The 21,114-nt window shown below is 40.3% G+C and overlaps 2 protein-coding genes across 2 annotated transcripts in view; one reads left to right on the top strand and one right to left on the bottom strand.

Annotated features, from left to right (window-relative positions):
• Positions 1–3,578: 3,578 nt before the first annotated feature.
• LOC118428827 (chitobiosyldiphosphodolichol beta-mannosyltransferase-like) lies at positions 3,579–10,979 on the bottom strand. The gene is made up of 14 exons (XM_035839050.1): positions 10,686–10,979; positions 10,181–10,261; positions 9,050–9,156; positions 8,312–8,460; positions 7,843–7,932; positions 7,622–7,688; positions 7,435–7,478; positions 7,036–7,142; positions 6,492–6,530; positions 6,172–6,234; positions 5,631–5,741; positions 5,086–5,200; positions 4,339–4,414; positions 3,579–4,056 (listed from the first exon to the last, which is right to left on the bottom strand). Exons 1-14 carry the CDS (start codon positions 10,945–10,947, stop codon positions 3,928–3,930), a joined length of 1,440 nt encoding a protein of 479 aa, XP_035694943.1. The 5' UTR covers positions 10,948–10,979; the 3' UTR covers positions 3,579–3,927.
• Positions 10,980–16,997: 6,018 nt separating this feature from the next.
• The window catches only part of LOC118428826 (fascin-2-like), a 19,287-nt gene continuing 15,170 nt past the window's right edge, over positions 16,998–21,114 (top strand). The window contains exon 1 of the mRNA XM_035839049.1: positions 16,998–18,549. Coding sequence (XP_035694942.1) covers positions 17,730–18,549 — 820 coding nt within the window. The 5' untranslated portion in view covers positions 16,998–17,729. The remainder of the gene's footprint in view (positions 18,550–21,114) is intronic.

Genomic DNA, 21,114 nt, shown 5'->3' with positions numbered 1-21,114 from the left:
ACATGTATATCATTTCCACATATCGGCATATATCCAGATTTACATACATGGTATTTAATGCACTTACGTAACTCTTACTAGATGTTCCATAAAATGAGTGTCTGACCGCAAATTCCTTTCGTTTTTCATATCAATACTTGGACTGCGATTATCCACGACATGTAAGTTGTTTGTCTCTTTTTTCCCGAGGCTTCGTTGTGGTTTTTGAAAGCTTTCTGATCATCGTAGGCACCATGGGTCTTATATTTAGTGTCTCTAAAACAGCTAAAAGCTCTTGCTCTCTTAATTTCGATTTCATGTAGAGCGACCATCCTCTTTTATCAAGTACTGTTGATTTTGATTATGGTCTCTTCAGAAAACCCTTTTATAGCCATTCAGCTATGTTAGTAGCCTTTCTCAGTTTGTAATACCATGTTTGAAAGCTGACGTGTCGAATGCATTGTTCTTGAATTAAGATTACCCTCAGGCGTGGCTTCAATCAAGTCTTTGGTGCTCACAAAGTGTAACAAATGTGCACGTTTTAGTGTATATGATTATAAAGCACAAAAAAGCTTCAGGATATCAGACTTATCATAAAAGTGAAGTACTGTCAAATGAATCGTGAGTTGAATAGCACTTTGATCGGACAATCCTCTGGACATCGTGACCTACATCTCAGCGGTGCGCAGATAACTCTACTGTGCCCCCTCCCACAGTGACTATAATGAAAATGGAATTCTTTTAACTATTTTCTAATACCATGTTTGAAAGCTGACGTGTCGAATGCAACGTCCCTGGCCTATATATTCTGATAGGATTACCCTCAGGCGTGGATACAACCGAGTATTTGGTGCTCACAAAGTTTACACAATGTCATGTACACGTTTGAGTGTAAAGCACAGAAGAAAGCTTTAAGATATTTATTAGACCTGTCCTAGAAGTGAAGTACTGTCAAAATATCGTGAGTTACATAGCACTTTGATTGGACATTCCCCTGGGCATCATGGCCTACATCTCACCGGTGCGCAGATAACTCTCCTTAAATTTTGCGGCCTTGAGAATAATGCATCAAAAGAATCCAATTTGCGAATAATTGATTATGACTTGTTGCAATCTGTCCCTGTCCTCTAGGTTTAGCCTGTTAGAATTGCCAAAGAGCATCACTTGCACTTGCTAGTGTTAAGTGTGTGTTATTCATGAGTGCTCTCTAGGTTTGCATTCAGTGACCTGTTTGTATACATATATATACCTCCTGCATATTGGAATCTATCAATATTTACATGCATGGTACTGAACGTATTAAAAAAGTGTACTTACGCTACTCTAGATGTTCCATAAAATGAGTGTCTCCACTACGATCCCTTTCGTTCTTCATATCAATACCTGGACTGCGATTATCCACGACATGTAAGTATTAGTACTGTAGTTTGTCTGGTTTTTGTTGAGGCTTCATTGTGGTTTTCGAAAGCTTTCTGATCATCGTAGGGACCCGGCTTTATTTTTAGTGTCTGTAAAAAAACAGTTGAAAGCTCTTGCTCTCTTCGTTTCTTTTTTATGTAGAGCGACCATCGTCTTTTCTCAGGTTATGATCTCACTTGATTATGGTCTCTTCAGAAAACCCTTTTATAGCCATTCAACTATGTTAGTAGCCTTTATTGTTTTTTTATACCATGTTATAAAGCTGACGTGTCTAATGTAATGTCCTTGGCCTATATAAAATAACCCCCAGGCGTGGCTACAATCAAGTCTTTGGTGCTCACAAACTTTGTAAGGCGTTTAAAAGATGTACACGTTTGAGCGTGTATGAAGCACAGAGGAAAGCTTCAGGATATTAGACTTGTTCTAAAAGTAAAGTACTGACAGAAAATCGTGAGCTGGATAGCACTTTGATCGGACCAAGTCTGTTTTTTCTCGAGGCTTCTTTGTGGTGTTCAAAAGCTTTCTGATCATCGTGGGGACCATGAGCCTTATTTTAGTACCTCAGAAACACAACTGAAAGCTCTAACTTGCTCTTTTCATTTCGATTTCACGTAGTCGTAGAGCGACCATAATCTTTTCTCAGGTACTATTGCTCTGTACTGTTACTTATGCTCTCTTCAGAAAATCCCCTTATAGCCGTTTAGCTACGTAGCATAGTAGCCTTTCTCAGTTTCTGATACGGTAACCGTGTTTGAAAGCTGACGTGTCAAATGATTAATGTCCCTTCTACCCATTGGCATATATCCAGCTTTACATGTATGGTACTAAACGTACAAAAAGTGTACTTACGTTACTCTGGATGTTCCATCAAATGAGTGTCTCCACTACGATTCATTTCGTTCTTCATACCAATACAGAAAAGTCACTGTACTTTTTATCGTGTCAATCAAGCTTTGAAAATGTTTGACAATCAGAACGGTGATTATCTAACATGTGTCTTTTGTTTGTTCCTGTGTCAGGTGATTCACTGTGGTAGATTTTTGCCTGCGGCAGGTGTGTGCCTGTCCCAGATGGTTACCCGACCATGCAGGGTTGATCTTTTAATTCATCTCACAAGCACACACACACACAAACTAAGCTTGACTAAAATCGCGCTCCTAGTGGCCAACAGGTGTTCTATATTATTGGTTCGGCCGGTCTAAAGGTGGGGTCACACGTGCGTATATATTTAAGTCCGTATGAGGCGCGCATGGCGCGCATATTTACCTCCACCAGGCTCCACAGGTGGCTGAAAAAATAATAGAAATTGGTCAAACGTAAATAGGTAACATGCCAGACGACTTAGCTGGGTCGCTAACCATACTTCTTGGTCAGCTAACTCATCTGGCATGTTATGTATCTATATTTGTCCAATTTGTACTATTTTTCCCGTGACCTGTGGAGCCTAGTAGAGACTAGGAGCTTCATACGCACCTCAAATGTACCTGAATATATACGCATGTGTGACCCCACCTTAACTAAACTACGATGGCCCACAAGTACAATATGCATCAGAAGTATATTGCTAAGTTACTCCAAACCATTAATGTTGATCACTGAGTTCAGAGACTTGCATGAAAGTGATATTGTACTCAGTTCATGTTGGAATGCATTATACATTTAATCTAGTGCTACTAAACAAGGGAATGTAACCATAGCTTTAATTTCTCTCAGAAGATCAGACATGTGTTTCTTAAACACATGAAAAAACAGCATCTTTGCAACAAAAAATTGTTATGCTTTTAACTATTTTTCACTCAAAACTCTTTGACAGTATAGTTTAGATTGTCTGTGCATGGTAACTATGTTTCTATCATGGCTTTTCACTATACCACAGCTGTAAAGATCTTTGATACGACTGGTTGAATTTGTATTTTGTCCAACTTGACAAATCAGTCATGATTGTTGCTATCATAATGAATAAGTTAAGCATATATTTGGGGAACATGCAATACCTTTTTATGCAACATTTTGAAGGTTATCAATATTTCCTCTGCTATTCTAAATAATTGCCATTTCTGAGGTTGTCAGTCTATACGTACACTAAATATCATTGCGTTTGACGCATTGAATATTCTTTTATAATCAATTCAAGTGTAGGTGACAAAATGCATATGAAGCGACAAGGAGACTTCTTTTAATAGAAAGAACAGGTAGGATCTAAGCTTTCCCATTTTGGTCAAAATCTGTTCAATTCATCAGTTTAGTTGATGAGCAAATAGATTTGACGTGTTGGGTCCTTTGGGGTAAATCAAAAGAAATTGGGGTCAAAGGTGAGGTTTCTTCCATAGAGCGAGCTTTCCTCATAGTTGGAGCTGGGTGACTTCCTGTTTTCTTTCAATGGATATGAAGAAGAAGACCCTTGTGACTTTCAGAATGAAGATTGAAATTAGGGATGGTGCATTTATCAATCCTTGTTTTGGTGTATTCTAACATGCTTTCCAATGGACAGGTCTATAGTGGTGTCTGCCCTAATAGATGGATGATGCCTTAAGATTTAAGAAGTGGAAGCACATTGTCTTTCCAACATTGGTCCCATCTTAGACTCTGGAATGATTGAAGATTGTCTCGGAATGTCTTCAGCTTGTCCTGGGTCTTAGGAAATCCAGCAAGTAACTCCTAATAAAAGACATTTAAAAGAGGGAGAAATATTGGTTAATTATAATTCGTTATAATTCTGTATCAAAAAATACCAATTTGGTGAAAAATGATCTAGCATTCAAGCTTTTAGCAGAATCATTTGTAGAAATGCAAGACTTAACTGTACACAAACCATGCAGATAAGTAACACTTTAGAAATTCTGAATTCCAGAATTATTGCCGCCGTTTTAAACCTGTTGTGACCATTACATTGACCGAATTAATGCATTGCAAAATTGACTAATCTACAATATATATTACCTGTATCTGCTTTGCCAGTTCCTGGTCATTGTTGAACACAAGTCCATTCTCCTCATGTTTGACAAGCTCGTGCAAGCTAAGAACAAATGACATTATGACACAAACAAAAATGGTTATTTTTATAACATCTCATTTTGTGTTCATCTCAAGTTATGGCAATGGATATAAAACAAGCTTCTGAAAAAAGCTGGCTGGTGCGTCTTTTGGAAAAAGCCTGGATGTTACACAAAATCACACGAAAAAAGAGTTTTTAAACATCGAATTACTGAATCAGTCTTTCTTCTATTAATAAAACAGTACATGAGAATTGTCTGACAAAGAAAAATTGTAGCAAATGGGGTTCCAACCCACGATCCACGGCTGCAGAAGCAAACTGCTATTAGGTACTGTATCTTAGACCGCTCGGCCACGCTGACTCAATTACGCAATCAGGGCTATAGAAGCTTAGGGCTATTAGAAGGGTTTTGTTAAATTGACATCCATCCATGCATCCATTCATGCATCCAAACGAACGGTTGAACCAACCGCTTCTGTCGATTACGCAACGGCAAAAAAACAGTAGTACTTGTACACAGCTGAAAACTTGATATGTTCTGGTACAAAGAGCTTGTCAATATAATAAAGAGATTTTGAATCAAAGGCTCATGAGGACCAGCCACACTGCAAGGTGGTGGATTTTAGGTATTTTATTGAATAATGAAAACTGAAGACAAGAGATCCAGCCCTTGAGGTGTTGCCAAAACCTACCAGTTGAAGTGAATGGCACAGACAGGCAGGCCACACCCAAACATGTCCACAACTTTCATGGGTAGGTCCAGTCCACTGGACGAGTAGTGAAGACACACACCTAGGTCTGCTGAACCTGTGGGTCGATAAACCACTGGTTAGTAGGTTACAGTTAACATTAATCATTAGTTAGTAAGTTATAGTTAACACCACAACATGTCCACAACTTTAATGGGTAGGTCCAGTCCACTGGACGAATCATTTAAAGTCTTAATGAGTCTGATAAGTCTATATACACAGGTTACAGTCAACATTAACCACTGGCTATTAGGTAATACATGTACATTTGTATATATAATATACAAGCAGTTTACATGCAAGTAACAATTACAAAACATAATTTTTATTCAATGTTAGACAATCCAGAAGACAGATTAATTCAGTGTAGAAACTGACATTACAAATATATGTTGCATAAGACAGATAAACCTATGGAAAACTACTGGAATTGATATATGAACTTATATAAAATAATTTGATCAACATTTTCATTCTGTGTTTCTTACCCAAGAGTTTGGGGTAGTCCTCAGCTGCCAGCCATGGAGTACAGATTTGGACATGCTGGAAGTTCTTCTTGGAGATCAGTCCTTGGTAGTACTCCTTCTGAGGGCCCTTTCCTTGAAGACATGACAAGTACTAGTATATCTTAAGTGTTCCTTCTTTCTTTTCTTCATTCTATATTTTCATCAGTGATTTGTAACTAAGACAAATCATTATTCTTTGTTTTTTCAAAATACTTTTCTTTTTCTTATGAATCTATTGACTTAAGCTGTGGTTTTATTTTTGGAGGGAATACAAGGTTTCCAATGTGTTTTTAAATCATTACATTAGTTTAAAGTATAAAACCATTTGAAACACAAATCAAAAAAGAAAATAAAAACATCACAAAAGTTTCAAGATAACAGCACCACTGATTATACATTACAAAATAAGCTACATGGTCAACTACATGTATGTAGCAGTGTTGACATTTGGAAATGATATTTCTGACATCTATGACATTTTTCTGAAAATAGATATGTGAACAAAAGTGGGTATTAAACTGACCAGTGATGGCACATATCAGGTTTGGCAGTTGACATCCCTCTTCAGATGCCGACTTCTCATAAACTGTAGAAAATAAACAGCTAGTTTACACATTTTTGTCATAAAGCACTGTTGAAATTATTGAAATTGCTGTAAAAAATCCATTGTACAGTTAACAACACTCAGAAGCAGCAAACAAGCTAGCAAAGTATTCCTAGAGCATTTACATGCCATACACTTGCTTTAGAATTTGCAAGTTTGAAAAAAACTGCAGTTTTGAGGTCAGCTGTTAGGAGGCGCTAATGTATCATGATGAAGGACATTGCAATCCTAATAATTACCTTCTAGTGCATTCAGAAGAATTGAGAAATCCTCATCCTCTGGAAAAGAGAAAAGAGCAACAAGTCAAAATAGGTATTTTCAAAAAGTGGCAAGGTGGACTTGTGGTTAGAGTTGTTTACTTAGAATCTAATAGTCCTGTGTTGGAATCCCTAGCAGATCCCAATGTTCTATTCTCAGAAAAGGACCTTAACATCTACTTGATCCATCTACTCGGATGAAAATGCAATCCTAGCTTTATTTACTAGTAGGTACATCCTTTGATATGGGACGTAAACCGAGAGGTCACGTAATTGAAGAGAGTGACGCAACAAAATATTAATAATAATCACTTTATCCAGTTTATGTACTCTGGAACTAGAAGCTCTCTAGAAAAATGATGTGGCTCCATACTATCATTATTGCATGTCTGGTCCAGTAATTTTATCCTTTTGTTAAGAATAGGAGTCACTCTCTCAAGCTAAACAGGAGCTAGAAACTACTGCCAAAGTAGCCATGAATAACCATTGGGATGGAAAAAAAGAGATATTTGAATGAAGTTCCTACCAGTCCAACTGGTGCTGCTGACCAACAGTGCAGGCCTGTCTACCAGCTGTCTGATGGTCCCGTCTTGTGTTTTCTCTGTAAAAGCTGTCTTCCCACTGTCTCCAGACCTACAGTTTATAACAGTAATTTTTGTATCAAAGCCTTTTTCCAGTCCCTATTACAAAATATGGCATAATTCTCATACAGCAGTGCACAGTTTGATAGAAATGGCAAAATTGCCGTCAATATTTACATACTAGGACTATGATCTGGTAGAATTATCGATTCTACTGGTAGAATATTAGAAATTGCAATATTGTAGTCTCTACAAATTGCAACAGGTAATGATCTACTGACAGATAGAGGCATCAGTGATCATGATCACTTGAAGGACTCAATGAAGAAGTCAGCTTTTCTAACCTGGAGCCAAAAACTGGGTATTCAGTCCTCAGCCTACAGAACAACTGCAAGCAAAGAAATAATACGTAGTCAATTTGTCTCATATAATACCTTCCATGTATGGGTAAAATGGATTGATGGGAGGAAAGAGAGGATGAATGAATTAATTGATTAATGATTAAAAAAATGAACAAATGAATGCTTTAACCTCATGTTGTTCCTCAGTTCCAATTGACCTGAAGATGAGTGGCGGTCTGTCGTACATGGTCACAGCTCTGAAATATTGTAAAAAGACATTGATACTGGTTACAAAAATACAAATATTTCTTTTTGTAAGAAAAGTATGAAAGAACAATTCAGGTTTAAAGGACATACACACAACATTGAATGACAGTATCTGGAGATTTCAACACAACTTGATATTCTTACTTGATTCCCCACATAGAAAGTAGGTCCTTCCTCATTGCATTTGTGACACACAAGTTTCCATTGGAAAGAGCACCAAAAAAGCCTTCATACCTATTAACACACAAAAAGGAATACTAAAAGTTAAACACTATACAGGTAAAATGTTTAAGTGAATACATAATGTTTACTTTTACATGGTTTAGCCTAACAGTAACCTACTATTGCTCTGTTTGCTACTACTTAAACACAGTTATATTATGGTAACCAGCCTCTCCAGCTCTGTCCTACCACTTGCTACACACTGTAATGAAACACCATGGGGTATTTGCTACTTTACCATGCAGAACTGTATGGTTTATGTCATTGATTTATTTGCTGAGCAAGGAACTTAGCAAAAACCATATCTTTCCCTTCCTTGAACGTAAACATATGACATATCAAACTTAGTATCACCTAGATAGACATACATGTAGCAAAATGTGGAACGTACCATTTGGAGAACTTGAGGAGGGGGTGTTTGGCACTCAGAGCTAACCCCAGGATGGTATAACCATAGTTGTGCCAGTCTATCAGGAACCTGGTCCCTCTCAACAGGCACACCAGCCAGGCTATAGCCAAGGTGGGGATAGCAGGGGGATTCTGAAAGGAAAGAAAAATGTGGTACTCTTTTTATATCGTTTCAGTAACATTTCTTGAAAATTCTACATTTAATATTCTTTATTCCTTAATGCAAAGTGCAATGCGTACTTAGTGGCAAAACTTTACGAGAGCCCGTACTGTGAAGTCTAATCTACAAATGCAGCATGGAGATCTATCATTTGTACTGAGTGGGCTAGTCTGAAGTCCAATCTCGTTGTGCTTTTAGTCCTTCCCCAAAGGTATGCTTCTACCAGTGGACTAAAAGCACAACAAGGCATGCAAGACTCCAGGCTGCAAGTGGGCTAAATGTGCTTTTTTCCTTTCTACTTTTCTATTTAAGCCAAAATACTGACATGGATGCTAATACATGCACAGAAATTTTGATTTTAGCTTATTTATTCATGTACAATACACATTTGAACATGTTTCAAAAGAAAAAAAAGCATTAACAGAAATTCAATGTTTTCAGATTTTGTAATTAGTTCAGTCTTATTTCTTTCACTTATCAACTATGCCAATCACACACATCTTCAGAAAGACTAGAAATATCAGAAGAGAGTTGACAATTTGAAGTCAGAGTGGAGTTTACCTGAACTAGCAGGTAAGCTGGTTTGTCTGTCTGTATCAGTAACACTGCCAGCAGTTGGACAGACTGGAACACAGCTTTCAGGATATAGTGGAGAAACCTGGGGAGAACTAAAGAACAAGCACATTGGTAACACAAGCTGTCACTGAAAGCTTCTTTCATGGAACATAGACGCCCCAGTTCAACATCATCAGAAGTATCTCAGCATATACACATAGAATCTCCTGGCCATTCCGTGTCACTGTACCAAGAACGCATCTTGGACTCTGAACAGGTCTGGTTTGTGAGGGGTGTTAAGGAGGCCATTTACATTAGGGCGCATTAACCCTCGTTGAACCGTGATGGTGGCAGGTTTCGCCTTCCGGAATATCAGTGCAGCGAGTCATTCATCTGAAGAAGGTTTGAGTACTAGTACTCACCGAAAATTTATGGTGAGTCTTTCTGTTGTGTTGAAACAAAGTTTAAACTTTTTCACTATGGAATTTACCAACATAGATCAGCTTTCATTCGAACAAGCACATCTATTATCCAATCAATGGTACAATGTAATACTACTTATAAAACATTTTCCCAGGCCTGTAGTTATCTCTGAACTTTTTTTGCAAAGGTCCGTTCAATGGTAGTCAAGTTAGTGATGCTGCATGTGGACCAACAAGTTGTGGGTTTGAATCCAGTGGATTCAAACCTACAAGTTAGTACAAGTAATACAACTCCTTGGTCCACATGCAGCATGACCAGGTTGTGTCACCTAATATGCACGCTACTGAAAACGGTCAAAGTCCTTTACCACAGGACGCTAAGATGTGGTCTATTGTTGATTTTGCCTGTGGAAAAGACAGCTAGGGGAATTTTCCCTGTACAACGAACCTGTACGCACGGTATATAACATCTGTCTTCTGTGTCATGACCAGTAGAAGATTTAATAGCTTTACCTTTAATAGCTCAACTCCTCATTGACTTCATTTTAAGTAAACTGCTTCCAGTTCAATAACTTTTACATTTTCTGTTAGCACATGTTGCAGTGTGGTCAGAAACACTACAACCAATTTGCAACCAACTGCTTATTATTGTATGATCAATAGGAGTCAAGACAGGGTTATTTCTCAGCTGACACTAGAAATGATATGTGTCCACCTTTTGGGAATGTTGGTGGCTCAGGCAGAAAGTGTTGAGAGATTCTCTCGTTGTCCAGTACACCTTGATGAGGCTTGGAACCTAATAGACATTACAAAAGGCAAAAACACAATTATTCAATGAACATGTTCTTGGCCTATATGATCAGGAGGGTCTGTATGGGAGATCATGACAACATCTGATGGTAAATTTATGGCAGCTACTACTAGTATATACTAAATGGCAAATTGCCCGAATGTAAATTGCCTTTGTCATGGCGGTCTGTCTTTAACCTCCTTGCACTGAGAGCTCCTGTCGTTATGGTAACTTAAGGTAAATGGTCTTATCGAAGAATGCATCAGTCAAAGACTCAAGACTCATGACTTGTAGCCAAGCTACAACTTCCTTTGACTGATATTCTATCCAACACAGAAATGAAACTGATATTCTAAAACAGGCGAAAACAGAAAAGGATTTTTATTCTTCTTTTAAACTGTCAAACTTAAAGCAACAAACTACGACCAACCAGAAAACCCGACTAGGTCCACTTGGAAGCCCTCCTTGGCCAATGAGATTGCGTGATACTGCATGCGTGGACTCCGGCCGATGTCCCCTAACACGAGCACGCACACGCGTTTCCCGGCCGGGCTCCGTCTGTACAGCAGCAGAACGGACACAACAGATAACAGGAGTGGTACAACGGCTAACAGACCCCACGACAACACCACAGAAACGGTAAAGACGAAGAAAATCGCCAGGCAGACGAAAAACACCACCACCGCCGCCATCTTGGAAGGTCAAAGGTTACTCAAGTTACCTTGGTGAGAGCATCAAAATGATGCAACTTTTTCTGAATTCTTTATGAGCAACAACGAATGTAACTTAAACCATGTACAAAATGTATTTCTAAATTTCTTGCAACTTCAGATATTTTCTTGTCAAATTATGAAATCTCATCTTAGCAAATAAGGCTATTTCAGCATTTCCTTATACAAATGTGATAAACGTTAATTATTGGGACAACAAAAGTACAGCGACTTTCGTAAGGACTTTTGTAGGATAAAATCTCAGCCCCGATACTTTTATCTTTGCAAAGATATATTACTTTTCCGAGTACTAGTACATACATGTATCATCGCACAGGTGGTCTCCTACACAGGTGACTGCACTCAACACTGCCGCCGCTAGACGCCGCTGTTGATACGCTTTCCTGACGGCAACCTAGTAAGGCGACCACCTGCCCAAGTACTAGTACAGTACATGTAACGTTATATAGAAGCGTGTCGTCGTTAATGAAAAACACCCGTATCAACCGTTTCTCCAAAATGAAGGAGATCGTGATCTAGAGAGGGGGGATATGTAGTTACACATGTGCCATTTTTGTATGAATACTTCCAGACCAGCTAACACTCTGTGTATATCTAAATGTTTAATGTGCTTATCAAAATGTATCACTAGACTATCATTACAAAAATTGCCTTCAACACAAACGTAGTACCATCCAGTGACAATGCACAATGTATCGTGTGGATTGGTACATGTTACTGTTGCTTCAACTGTAGTTCATTAAAGGCAATTAAACTCCATGTAGCTAGAGTCTGGAGTTAGTTACTAGTACTTTCATGAAACTTTGAAAGATAATTGGACTCAGGCCAAAGTTGCAATATCTCCCAACTCCTCTATACGAATATCCATATATAGGATGCTATATATATGACGTTAAAAGTGTCCCAACATTGAACCTGAAAACCGTTCCAAACAGACATGACACGTGACACATGCGGATATTCCTTCATCCAAACGTCTACATCTCTTCCCGCACCGGAAATGCAAGCCATCTGGCCGGAAACAGCTGGCCTCTGTCTTGTATGTTCCGAGTTTACATGGCAAGGTCCCGAAGTTTCGCGTTACATGGGGCTTTAGTAAATGAGCTCACCAGGCAAAAAAAGGTGTTGTGGGGACAATCCACGAAATATATTTTTTAGGTAAAAACAAAAAAAGTACACATGGCGTTGGTGAATAAAGAATTACATTAAAAATAGCACACAATTTGCAAAATCAGGTGTTATTCTGAAAGCAAAACTGATTTGTTGCTTCTTCTAAAATAGTGGCATTCCAGTTCAGGCAAGTCTTCCATGGAAATTGTTTTTAAATGGTGGGTGAATTTTTAGCCGAGAAGTTAGCCTGCAAAAGGTATCCTAGGGCTAGGAGTCTTTGCATTTCTTTTCTCATGCACTCGGCCCGATCTCAAGTATCCATCGTGAGGTTGGGGTATGGTATCCATACAACTTCCATAACGTTACTCGAAGTGACGTTACGAATGTGTTTTTATGTATGGTCTATGGGATGGGCTTGTATAACACTTAATATATCAAGTTATGAGTCACTATCAACCAATGCATGTCAATGTGACAGTACGTTCACAGTCAGTACACTGTTGACTTGAAAATCGTCATGTTACGAGTCAAACCTCCACAAGTGACCACCTGTACATATGCACCGCCTTGCCAATTTGACCACTTTTTTGCGGCCTCTTTTTGATAATTTTCCCATTGACAGAAACATTACGAACCCTGTCTATAGTGATCACCTGTCTACATACATGGCTCATACAAATAAACCAGATTTCATCGGTCCATTGAGTGGTATTCGTGTACAGCAGTTTTGGCTGCCACGTACAAGGCAGGGTTGGCGGGAAAAATAGGCAAAATCCACAATCACGCCAGGAATGGTGTAGGATTTAATCATTCGCATAGATAGCATTTTAGAATGCATACATCGCATACTTTTTATCGTTCTATGTCAGAAGAGGAAATTCTGGGATTTGGGGACACGTTGTGCGCGGATGTGAACACCCCCTGACTAAACATGACTCATGCGGTGTGGAATAGTCCGCCCGCGTGAGTGTGTATCAACTTCAGACATCGCCTGGTGACGTCATTCCCAGACGACTTTTTTCTGTGAGCTCACCGATCAGTCTTTTCTCCCCTCAAGCCTTATATGGAAGGACATACATCGTTTGAAGGAAACTCATGTTATTGAAATAATTCTTTCATGTTTTAGTGAGAACTTATGTATGCTCTTGTCATAACATTGATATTCAGACTTCAATGATAAGATTGCACACTTATACATGTACGAAAAAAAAAACTATGTCTGTGAATCGAGGAATGAATATAATCGTTAGAAAAGAAAGCAAGAAATGCCAAGAATTAAATTCTTGGCTTTTCTGACTTTAATTGTCATTATTAGATGGTGATTATCATCTTAGGTCTATTTTTTTTGCATTTTGTATTTTAGATGGAAAAACTACGAATAGAGAAATAATTCCTTCGTTAGTAGACGGGCTTGGGTGAATGACCTAATTTTCCCCCGATGCTCTTGATTGTTTGTGGCTAGTAGAGTAAGTATGATTGGCTCAAACGATTTGACATGTCTCAGTGACCGCACTGACCACATCCCGTCTACTGGCAGTCTATAGCACAGAACAACGGATTTCTAACGCCAAATTGTGCAGAAAAAATAGAAGTGCACGTCACGGACAGTAGAAGAATCAGTTTCTAGTACGAGTCGGACAAATCTATTAGGATGGTTGGCTTTTAAATGTGATTTATTTTGTTTTATATAGAAAACGGCAGCATCAAACATTCAGCTGATGATAACATGCTATTTGAAACACATTTGAGTTCGTATGCCCCCCCCCCCTCTCCCCCACTGTCAGTCTTTAAAGTCGTCCTTATGCAAGTAGATATATATGTGACCCCGATATATGTGTGTGTGCGTGTTTCACGAATTGACAGCTAATTGTCTAGCCTTACGAAATTTTCGAAATCGGTCAATGTGCGCGTGGATGCCATCCGTACCATTCACTTACCGTGGCCTTAAGGTCGCGACCTTTCCTTACGTACGTAGTGCGCGGCCCCCTTTCTAACGTACTTAATCCGGATAACCGTATCCAGGTAACGTTTCCCTTTCGGCAACACTCAAAAGTGAAGCATGTAATCTATCAAAAACGACCTAATGGAACAGAAACTATTTTGGCTTAGATGTAGGGTTTGAGACAGAAAATGATACTGTTACATTTCCAGCAATGAAATGCGTCAGTGCAGTGTACTTAACGTAGTCTTTATTTATGCGCATGTGACTGAAATAAAAGGAAATGCTAGAAATATTTCAGAATCAAAATATAAACTCTTGTTAGGCACGGATCACAGCAGTACTTTCTACTGTGGAGTAAATTGTTGGACCGACTCGAAAGCGAAGTACACGAGTGCGTGCAAATCGTGACCTTGAATTACTTCCAAAGCCGTCAGGTTGAAGCTAAAGAACTGGCCACAAACTGGAAATGAAGAAGAAAGGCGCACTTATACGAATTGAGAATACAAAAGACGGAATGAATGCAAACATAAACCTAATTAAGAATGGGGAAAAGGCTTACAGTCCTTTTTTTCACTGACGTTTCCTAACTTTAATTGACGTTCATTCGCGCTTAAATGTCCACATCATTTGGGGGGTGGGGTGCTAGCAAGGCCCCTTTGAAGCAATAATGTACATACAGTCCCGCACCGCACATAGTGTTGGTTGGTCTGGCCATAATACTAGTATCGCTAGGCAGTGCCTTTGGCAATAATTTAGTGGGAGGGGATACTTGAGAAGTTGTTGTGTTTCACTCCTCCCACCCCTTTCAAAAGTACCTAATTCAAGCCCCGAGGGGTATATAAGTATTAAGGGCTAGTCCATTAGTTGAGTGGAGGTGGGGCCGAGCAATTATTCGTCATACACCATTCACCGTACCCATTCACAGTTCGATTGCTCTCTGTGCAACGTTACATGTGCCGCCTTTATGGTTGTTATGTCCTGGCCCCTTACACTTTTAAGAAAATGCATATGAATTGGTTATAGGGAGAAAAACGAGGAAATTTATATGAGCGGACATAGATACATTGTGACATTTTTGCACTGTCGCGATTTAACGGCCATACTGAACTGTCAGCAATTTGAATGCTGTTGTAGAGTTTCATGTGTACATTGAGTTTCACACATACGTGAAGCAAAAGTAGAGAAGCATTTAGGCTGTTTGTCAATGGTGTTTAGGATGTAACCCACCCCCTCCTAATGATTTTACTTCCCCAACCGAAGTCAGGTATCATTTTACCTGGGTGGAGAAAGAAAAGTCGCGTAAAATGTCTTTACCAAGGACATAATGTCTAGTCAGGAATGTCAGGAAGCAAACCCGAGAATTCTCAATCTCTTATCAGCTAGCTTAGCTACCACGGACATTGTAATATATATTTTTTTCAATGATAAAAAAATCTATTGTCAACATTTCTTCATGTGTTCTCATGTTCTCCTCAGCTAATGCATATATGTACGAAAGAATGGACATCGCTGGACATTCCTGAGTTGACCCATAATTAGCGTCAAAAATACCGCATGATCCACGGATTAAATATGGCATTTGACAGCTGCAAGGTAAGAGGTAGCTGTCAGGCATAGAAAAATACGGATAACATTTTCCATTATCAATTTCCCATCAACTTCTCACCATTACTGTGATCATGAATTATTACATTATTTCATTTTTTTTTCTATAGCTAGCTTCATTATACTTTGAACTTCTGATAAATGCTACTGAATTCATAATGAATTCATGACCATTCATGATAAACCCAGTTGTATTGTATAAATAAATAAACCTTCTGGCGTTAGCTTTGGTATTATTAGCAACCATGAGGTTAAAAGATATGAGAATACAAGAATTTACATATGTAAATCAAGGTCGTATCAGACAGAGTGTCAGTCTCGTGCACTATCACTTCCGGCTCCCCAAATCTCGCGATAACGATCAGGATGTGCTTCCTGCGAGATTTGGTGGCCCCAAGATAAGACCACAACTTCCTCCGGGATATTAGGATGTTGACAGAAGAAAGACGGAAACTTACAAGTCAACCTGAGCTGTCTCAACACACAGACGGAAACTCGTTAAAGTACGATGACAAAACGAGAATAAATTACATTGTACTAATGATTGTTTTGTCTGGAAAGCCGCGCGGAAGGGGAAAGAGAAAAATTGTCGCCTCTAGAATAACTGTTTAACTTATCCCCCTCCCCCCTCTTCCAAGACTATCATAGTTGATAAGCGATAATAGTCATCGGGATAGTTTCAAGTCATATCAGTAACACAAACAAAATATCATCTTTTGGTGGCAGTGTGTCATATCATTTACATAAGCTATATTGCCAGTGTGTATGATTATATCTGTAAGTTACCAATTTCTCAAATGATAATTTTGTGGGTTATGTTGCTTTGGACGGAATCCCAAGGAAAAATGTAAGTAGTTTTTCATATCATTTAACAGCAAAAATGCATTGTTAGCGTGTATGCTTATATCTGTAAGATACCACATCTTTGTAGTGGACTAATTCAATTTCTCAAATTACAATTTTGTGTTTTGCTGTTTGGACGCATAACGAATGTTTGGGCGGAAAATATTCAAGCAGTATACGTGAGTCCAATATATTTGCGTCCACATGTATTAGTCGAGCCACGTTAGTAATTGCTACCGACGGACGCAGGCCTATTGCAAAATGGACAGTAGCGACTTCTGCTGCATACAAATGTCGTCTATTTGCATTCATACATTTTGACACCATCCCGGGATGCTGAGAGAGAATATTACTCATGTTTTATGCGGCTAGACGATTACCTGAATACCGTAAATAAAGCCACAGCTCATTGGTCACAATTAAGTGACGTAGACTGTATAATTCTTTGCAGAAAACCATTTCTAAAGGATGTCTTACTCAGGTGAATATTTCTTATTCCGATGGATGTAGGCGCGGATGGATACACGCCGCTTCCTCGCGCCTGCATTCCTACCTTATTATGAGAAGGATTACTCATTGTCGACCGCAAAAAAATCCCTTTGTGTTTTGGTATGCGCGAAAATATCGGAAGTTACGGTAGCCATCCCGCGTTCTATTGTCAGTTTGTCAAAGCAAGGTCCGTGGCACAGTCAGATAAGCGTGGGCTGTGCTGTGTGTTAGAAGGGCGAATTCTAGAGCCGTAGCGCCTTGCACTCGTTTGGTAAATAGCTCTTGTTCTGTGCTGGTAAGGAGAGAAACGTTGTATTGTGTGGTTGTGTAGAGGCCTAGGTAGAGCTTGTTTCAGTGTTTGCACGCTCGACTCAGTATTAGGGGTGCTTCTATAGCCCGCGAGATCGCTTACGCCTGAGTAGGGTTGGATTTCCACCGCTCTTGTTGACGAATTCAGTGAGTGACGGATTGTGTGTTAGTACGGGACGCTGCACCGGTGCTACATTTTTGCGCTGAAGTGTAATTCGGTGGTGACCGACTGGCGTGTGTTTGAAGTATCGATCTATGAACTGTCGAGCCAGCGCGTGTTGTATGCGCCGGGAAAAACCGTGTACCGGGAGAGGCTCTCTGACCCAAGCAAACGTGCGGCTCACGGTGTAACCGTTGGACTGTTAGCTCTTCCGCCGGCGCAGTAGAAAACGCCCTGCGGTCTCCTACTTAGCAGTAGTTCAGAGTGTTAGTCAGCGTCAACAACATGTCCACCAACGGAGTGAATGCCGATATTCTCAAGCTGTCTCTCGGCTTGATCAACTACAAGAACAAGTACCTGACGGCCGAGATCTTCGGAAACAAGGTTAACGTCACGGGCAACAGTCTGAAGAGAAAGCAGACCTGGACGATCGAGCAAGACCCCGAAGGTGAGTCGGTCTACCTGCGTTCTCACCTGGACCGCTTCCTGACATCGGACCGGCACGGGAATGTGTCGTGCGACGCAGAAGAACAAGGGAAGGAGGAGCAATTCCTGATCGAACCGTACGAAGATGGTCGCTGGGCGTTTCGGAGCATGGCGCACGGGCTGTACCTGAGCGGGAACGGCGAGAACATGCGATGCTTCAGCAAGATGGTGGGGAAGGAGGAACTGTGGACCGTGCACCTAGCCATGCACCCGCAGGTCAACTTGAAGAACGTCAACCGAAAGCGGTACGCACGATGGAGCGAGGAAGATGAAGAGCTACGGGTCGACATGAACCACCCGTGGGGAGACGACGCCCTCATCACCCTTGAGTTCAGAAACGGTAAATACGCCATCAAAACGTGCAACAATAAATATCTCCACCGTGACGGCCGCCTCGTGAACGACTCCAGCGATGACACCGACTTCACCTTAGAGTTTCGCTCGGGCAAGATCGCGCTGAAGGACCGCATGGGGAAGTACCTGACCGCGGTGGGGGGCACCGCCACCATGATGACACGCAACAACAAACCGGGAAAGGACGAACTCTTTGTCTTAGAGGACAGTCATCCTCAAGCAGTCTTCGTGGCCAACAACGGACGCCTAGTCTCGGTCAGACAAGGTAAGTTGTACTTGGCTATCCGCCATTTTTGTTACATCTGTCATCACACATTCACAGGCATACATCCCTTCCTTCCTTCCAATGATAACCACTATCACGCGTGACACACTTTCGGTCTCTGGCGGAAAGCCATATACATTTCCCACTGGTATATGCATTTCTACATGCATTGGCACTAGAATATATGCATTTTTATCGCGTTTTCCTTGCTTCGTGTCGTGAACTTTAAACGAGCGGTGAAAGAAAAGCCCGCGCGTCACAATAGGACCTGTTTATGTGTCAACCGTGTCACAATAACTCACACAGTGACGTGCGTTGTAAAAATAAAGCTTGACGTTTGTTTGAGTAGAAAATACTCTTACTAGCCCCCTATACAGCATTCCTTGTCATAGAATGGCATCTTTTCCGTTATGCAACAAAGGTCACTAATTACGTCTAATCAAGTATGTGCCGCCGTGGATTTTGGGGATTCTCGGAGGTTTAACTGATATATTTAGTGCAATTAAGGTGGCGCAGAGTTAATTGTAATAGTATCCTCTTCCAGGGGGCAAAGAAGAAATACCGATGTCATTAATAGCAACGCTGTTTGATACGCTTTCCTGATTTTTGAGTCACGGTAACGATTTTTATGTATGGAAGGGAAAGATCTTTTAGATTGATCATGGACCACCTTGTGGCTTTTATGGGGGAGGGGGGTGAGTAGGATTTGCTATGCGTTTTTTTATACTTCCGGATATCTCATAGATAAGAGGGGAGAGAGCAAACAGAAGGGGAGAAAGTGCTTCGGTAGGATTAACTGCATCATCTGATAAGACAAATGGAAGCAACCCACTTTCATCGCCCAGGGCGTGTGTGTGCATGTGTCAGTGTACTACTCATGGGGTTGGGGGGGGGGGGGTAGTCATTTGGGGTTGTGACTTTTCATAATATCTAGTTCCACGTGTGCGCACGCACTGACACACACATAAACGCGCAAGTTCGCACGCACGCACGCACACACACAAGCACGCACATACACACACACGCACGCACACACACACATACACATACACATGCACATACACACATGCATATAAACTAATATACCCCTCCACACACACACACATTTTAACCCCCGCACAAATACACAAACGACTTACCCCCTTTGCAAATCCAGGGCCACTTTCAGCTCTTTCCCATTGTTTGCAGTATTCCGCTTGTGAAATTAAATTTGAATAATTCATAAGATTTTGCCTTGAGAACCTTAATACCATCACAGCGTAATTCCATATACTTTCATATTAACAATAGTAGTAATGGAAATTCCAGACATTCCTCTTCATTGCGCTGGTATAATGTAATGTCCCCTTGAATAGTCAGACACAGGGCCTCAATATGTGGCCATTGAGAGGAGGCGATTCCAACGGAATAATAATTGAGTAGTAATCATATTTCGCGCCCTTGTTGACCAGACAAAGCCCTCCGTTGTTTGGCGTCCTGGTTCTGAGGACCCTTACGGCGAATCTGTATGCCACAAGCCAGCCTCTTTCCTTCGTCATTCATCACTTCAATTTCGACGATTTTTCGCTCAGGTGACGTTTATAAAAAGACACGCAAATAAGGCATCGAACGCATTGAAAGAAACCCAGCTGTTCAGTGTCATTATACACGGAAATTGGGAGTTGTCAACCTCTTTCCGTGACCAAAATTATTGGAGATATATCGAATGATTTCTTGCAGGTTTGTACGCTATCAAGGGAACGCCCACGCAATCCAGGTTTATTAGGTTCCCTTCCTCAAAGTGCTTTCTTTGTCAGCCCCCCTCCCCACACCTGCTATCACACACCCCTTTTGCACGCCGGGTCAATAGTACAACATTAAGTCCAAATATCAGGTCTCTTGTTTTCCGTGCATATATCGATCTGTGTGTTAAGCCTCAATTGCAACGTCGCCGTAAAAATCAACGACCCTTGTCATGAATTGTGAATTATTGAAACAATCACAAATATATAACACTGTACCCCCAACATATATACAAATAAAGTATTAAAAACTTTACAGTAACACATATAAAGACTAGCTGTTTGTTCTATTATATATTCTGCCCCCCTCCCAACATCATTTTCTCGAAACTAAAACCTACATGTTCTTGTAAATCCTATTCACAATTTAGCAACACAATAAAGCTCACGGCGGGCGTCACAACGTCTGCGATTGGACGTTTCACCTAACACAATTAATCTCCTAGTCTGTGTGCCACCGTGTCTGATATGCAGACTCAATTTGTCTTCTAAGGCCCATACGGGATCGATAGCCATGTGTAAGCGAATGAAACAATGACGTTTGCCTAAATTAGATCTAACATGCCCTCTTCTTTCCTACTACATAATTCAGTATACATTCATGTTTTCACATAAAACTGTAACATAGCGTTACGTTGACGTTATAATGACGGTTAGGTTGTCAGTGCTAGTTCTGATTCAAATGAAGCGAAAACTGGGAGTGAATGCTAATCGGTTCGGTGTTGATTCTCTCTAGTGAGGTGATTTCAGACAGAATATATTTACGCACGTTCGTTTCGATACG

Source organism: Branchiostoma floridae, chromosome 13, assembly GCF_000003815.2.
Source record: "Branchiostoma floridae strain S238N-H82 chromosome 13, Bfl_VNyyK, whole genome shotgun sequence".
Classification (NCBI taxonomy): domain Eukaryota; kingdom Metazoa; phylum Chordata; class Leptocardii; order Amphioxiformes; family Branchiostomatidae; genus Branchiostoma; species Branchiostoma floridae.
This window is presented reverse-complemented; position numbering and strand designations above follow the sequence as displayed.

Excerpts from the sequence above, each read along its gene's own strand:
- LOC118428827 (XM_035839050.1), bottom strand. The coding sequence starts at position 10,947 with ATGGCGGCGGTGGTGGTGTTTTTCGTCTGCCTGGCGATTTTCTTCGTC. Across the intron at positions 7,143-7,434 it reads TACCCAGTTTTTGGCTCCAG|GTCTGGAGACAGTGGGAAGA; the intron begins GTTAGAAAAGCT and ends TATAAACTGTAG. Across the intron at positions 4,415-5,085 it reads TGTGCCATTCACTTCAACTG|CTTGCACGAGCTTGTCAAAC; the intron begins GTAGGTTTTGGC and ends ATTTGTTCTTAG.